Source organism: Charadrius vociferus, unplaced genomic scaffold, assembly GCF_000708025.1.
Source record: "Charadrius vociferus isolate BGI_N301 unplaced genomic scaffold, ASM70802v2 scaffold820, whole genome shotgun sequence".
Lineage (NCBI taxonomy): Eukaryota > Metazoa > Chordata > Aves > Charadriiformes > Charadriidae > Charadrius > Charadrius vociferus.
The window spans coordinates 47,298-52,445 of NW_009646233.1; the positions used below are offsets into that span (position 1 = coordinate 47,298).

Here is a 5,148-nt window from a genome sequence, read left to right on the forward strand (position 1 = left end):
TATTCTTCAGAGAGGCTGCTTCTTGTTAACTCTCCAAACACCAAAACCTGACACAAACAACAGAATGAATTTGCTATCCCTAAAAACCTAAGAAGTGTGAATCTCTTGGGGCTGCCCAGTTTCACTTCCCATGGCTGTTTGCCGTGTATTTGATTACAAATCATTCTTATGGATGGAGCGGTTATTTATGTTGCCTGTTGCCAGTCAAATTCCTCCCAAAGGGCTTGGTACACGTAGAGAATAGGAGGAGCATCAGCAGCATTACAGATTGCAGCAAACAGGTCTCATGCAAAAGGCAGGAAAGCAGAAAGGAGAAAACTTTAGAGAAGGGAAAGAGGAAATACAGTGATCAAGAGAAAAGTATGCTGTTTGAGGAAGAAAAGACATAAACTGACAATCAAGTACATCAGGTGTTACACAAGCAACATGTCTCGGCCAGCGGGAAGAAAGCAGGAGTACCACAAAATAGTAAGACATTTTTGTAATGTACAATTAAAATTGTGCATGGATTAAGAATAAGCTATTATTGTATTGATCTGTTTTATACAGTCATATTTCTGAATAGCCTGAAAGTACTGAAAGGATGGGTATGAGTCTGCCAGTATGAGAACAGAGGAGCTGGTAGTATTTATGGCTACAGTGGGACCCCCGTGTGAGCTACTAACAAACTCCTAGCTATTAAGCAGTGACATAAAAAAGCCTGTCCATAGGACTTGGAGTCTGTTTGACTCCAAGCAGTAGTACTGAGATTTGCTCTAGGGGCCTTCATATCTCTCCAGCTACCTTGCCTCTGACATGAAATGATTTTCAGACAGTCCTGACAGTTAGAGATGGTTCCCCTGGGACCGCAGCACACCTGGTACTCACTGTGTGCCTCCCGCATAGCAGACCACGTCTTCTTTTGGAGGTTATGTTGCAGGAGCAGGGGTCCTTCTTCATCCTCCTAATGTTGCATTTTTTCTATGCACAGGGAATGCACCATCACAGGATCTCAACATCTGGCTTTAAGGCCAAAATCTGACTCATGGGGAAATAATGGTAAAACTATAACCATTGTCTTTGAATGTTGGCTTTGACCATTGATCACATAGCACAGAATTCTGTCAAGTAGGCGTTATATAGACCAAACCTTACTTCTTTTTCTTCACTTCATGTTAATATTCTCATAAAGCTCCAGCAGTTGTTTTAAATGTACTGCATGCAAGATTTTCCCAAGAGGCCTTCTTAAACTGCCTGGTCACAAAAAGCAGTATTTTGTGCCATTAAATATAACAGTTATTCTCCTTCTTGTTCTCTGGCAGTGGTGTGTCTAAATATGAAAAATTCAGATAACAAATTTCCTCAGAACCTCCATCTGTGGTTGAAAATTTCTAACTGTTTAGGAATATTTTACCACAAGTCCAAAGAAACGAAGTGCCATAATGTGGAAATAAACCCAATAATAGTATTGTATCTTGAAGTGAATATGTTTGCATCTAAAAGTATAATTATGACACAAATACGTGTATACATGCATATAACAAACTGAAGAGAGAGGAAGTTGCTAATAAGGAAAAGACAATGTTGTGTCAATTTCTGAAAAGGGGGCAGAGGTCTCCACTGAAAAAGAAATAGAAGTATATAATATAATTAGAGTTATAATTAAAGTTAAGATATATAAGTTTATGGATTGCAAGCGTGGCTGATAAATACAATTATGTTGATCTGGTGTGCTTAAGTTTCTCTAATTTGTCTTATTACAAGACAGGCTTTTTGCTGAGACTAGAACAATACAGAACCTGTATGACATCCGTTTACTCCATTAAAAACTTGTTAACAAGAATTTGGCAGTATGCAATATTATTGTAAACAGCAGTTATCACCAAGGCGACTTTAGGAAATGTTCCCATACTACTTAAGATTTTGAGCAGTGACTTGTTAAAATAGGAACATTGATTAAACACCAAGCTTTTGATGCAATGGGAGCAGGAAGAGGTCTTTCCACCAAGCTGTTCTTCCTTTCCTTGTGTGATTTGTTCTATTTTTTTCATTGACATTCACTGCTATTTTTCCACAGGCTATAAACAAAAAGCACCTCTAGTCTGCCCACATGCCACACGCCTGTAGCACTTCCTGTAATTAATTCCTGTCCAAGAAGTTTAGTGAGAGGCAACCTAGCCTCTCCCCTAAAGGCCAGCTGCTACTCCTGCTAAATACAGTCAATTCTGCAGTGCCATGGAGGTGATCTGGCAGGGCAGGGAGGGAAGAAAACTTTCTTCCAGGTTGGTGCACAGCTAAAGATCCCAGACTAGTGCTAGGATCTGTGCAGGGATAAGCCTTTGACCTCTTCAGTTGCTCCCCTCGCTCCTTGGGCAGGTGGCTGTAATCCTCACCCATCCCCTTCATCTTGCTCATGTGGTGGAACTGTACCAACCATGTCTTCTGTATTAAGATACAGAAATAACGTCACAGTGAGATTGTGCAGGCATTTGGAGAGCTAGTATTGGTAGTGATTCAAGTTACTTGTGAAGTCTGATAAAGAAGGGGAAATGTCAATGGGACTGATTCTTTTCTATTCTGGTTGTTGTTATTCTTTACACTTGTGCTGAATCATAGTGTTTTTTCATTATTCTGAGGTAGTTTTTTTGTCTACTTTTTATTTTTTGGGGGAAAGCAGCTGGTGATCTGAATCAAATCAGCCATACCTTTGTCAAGGAACTGGAATTTCAGTGTATATACTGTTGTTCCTATTGTAAAAGGACTAGTAGCTTATTGCCTCTGTTATTCTTCCTGCAACTGAATGCTTGTTGTTAATCTTGGATGGCATTTGACAGCATATATATGTGCGGTTATAGGATGCAAGAATGCACCTGATGAAGTAGCTGTATCCCACGAAATGGTATTTCTGACAAGGAAGATCCCTCTACAGAGATTCAAATGATGATCAAGTCAGGTTCTGTCACAGTTGAATTGCAGATTACACTGATTACATGTCCATGGACAAAAGTTTCTTTATTAATGTAAATGCTATTTTTGCTTGCTTTTAATGCAGTAGCAGCTCAAAAGCGTGGAAAAGTTTGATTCTAGTTTGCTTCATTTTCAATTTCCACCTTTTCTGGCAGAGCAGAGAACTTTTTGTACTCACGTATGGGGCTTTGGTAGCCCAGCTGTGCAAGGACTATGAAAAAGATGAAGATGTCAACATCTGTTTAGATAGAATGTAAGTACTGCTTTAAATGTTTAACTTTATGGATAATGCTATTTGTCCACCTATACGTTACCTTTTGGCTCTATGTCTGTTACCTTATGAGTGCCAGCACTCTGTCTAGGATTACAGAGATCACGGGGATAAGTTTCACTATTCTGTCAACCGCAATAACACTAATTTGTGGATTAAGATCAATAGCTTTTGAATTCTCAGAAGAAAACTGTCAGAATTGTTTTGATAGCTTACACTTGTTCCTTGTTGATCCTTTGTTATGCTAATTAATAATATAAACTTCAAAATTTCATCTCCTATATCCATGTATTCAATTTCAACTTCCATGTTAACTTTCCCCTTCCATTTCTCTGTACCCATGTTATTTCAAACTAAGACAAGCTTTTTGTTTCTCAGGGGTATTTTTCTAGTTAACATGCATTTCTGTGTTCACTGTTGATGCGGCCTTCCTGTGGCTCCCTCTCATCTAGCTACACCGCAGTTTTGTGACTTGGACAGCTAAGAAGTAGTCACAATTCCAGGCTGTAGGGATTTGGCTTAGGTGACTCAGTCGATAGGCAGCCTCCTTTTGTAGTCAGTTGCTTTCTCCAAGGGTCTAATTCAGGTGTCTGACTTGGGCACCCCTGTGGGGTGGCTGTCTCCCTGGGTTAGGGGCAGACAGGTCTCTTGCCTTTAAAAGACCATGCAGCAATGAGCGAAATAGCACAAATGGACAATGAGGAACTGATTTTTACATGGATAACCTCTTTGAAAAATTAATATCCTATGTTCATAGGATCCTGTCATCTGATATTCGTAGGGATTATCATAGCAAAAATAATCATATCACAGAAAATCAGGAAGAAAAAACTTTTGAGCTGGTTAGTAAGAAGATATACTAAGATCTTTGGCAGAAGAGGAAGACTTGTGTTTTCAGGCAAAATTGACACGCAAAATGGATTTACAACAATCACAGTGGACAGAATATCTGACTACTTTACTATTTATCTGAAAGTTTGCAAACTATAGTCCGATAGCTATTGATGGAACTGAGTAAATAAAAACCTCATTGATTGGAAACAAGAAAAGTAATTTATTCACAAACTAAAAAGGGATGACATCCCTGAGATATTTATTTTCTATTCATCTCTCAGTTCTGATGAAGTTCATACATTTCAAAAATACACAAACTTCTTTGTGATGCTATGGTAGAAATTACTAAAGAGTAGTTTTGGAAGATGCGGAGATGTGTTTTGCTCTTTGTGTTTTTCTTATTATAGCTGTTTCTATAAAACCTTTTTGGTTTTGTCTTGATAAAGGCTTGATAAAGTAACGACAGGTGTCATTAAAGCAATATGGTCATCTTTACTTCTGTGAAGATGAAAACAGCCCAGCTTGAGGAAGAAATCTTATAGATTAGCAGACCTGTGATGGTTGGGGACACTATTCTTAGTTCTCTCACTATATATATGTACATATATAATCTGTAGTGAGAAGGGTGTTTTTCACTGCTGCAAATTTATTGCTGCTTGTCAGTTTATTATTCATTTGACTTGGCAAATCTAAGGCATAAAAGTTGAAAAGGTTCTAAGTAGTCTTGTACATCACCAATAAATACCTTGCTAACTGCTGATGACATATTTACCAATGTTATTGGTATTGATACTTGGGCAATAAATAAATATTTCATTGTTTTCTGATGCATGACATACAACTTCATGCTGCCAAAACCACTTTTTGGTCTTGTCATCACATTAGACATCAGATCACTTTTTGGCTTCTTGTCAAAGATGTGGTAGAAAATCAGTAAGAAACTCCATTGAGTTCAGGCTGCTTCTCTGAGGGTGTAGGGCCTCTGACAAACAGGCAGAGACTGCCAACATCCACATAAATAGAAAGGAAAAATCCCCTAAAAATATTTCTGAGTTGAGTTCACATTCTTTCATAACATTTTTGTTAATCTCTTTCCC

At 38.3% G+C, this 5,148-nt stretch overlaps 1 protein-coding gene across 1 annotated transcript in view; it reads left to right on the plus strand.

The window, feature by feature from the left end:
• The first annotated feature begins 426 nt into the window (after window positions 1-426).
• Window positions 427-5,148, plus strand: part of TRAPPC3L (trafficking protein particle complex 3-like) — a 19,386-nt gene continuing 14,664 nt past the window's right edge. Inside the window, exons 1-2 of the mRNA XM_009880891.1 lie at window positions 427-468; window positions 3,102-3,199. Of these exons, the coding sequence (XP_009879193.1) occupies window positions 427-468; window positions 3,102-3,199 (140 nt within the window). The remainder of the gene's footprint in view (window positions 469-3,101; window positions 3,200-5,148) is intronic.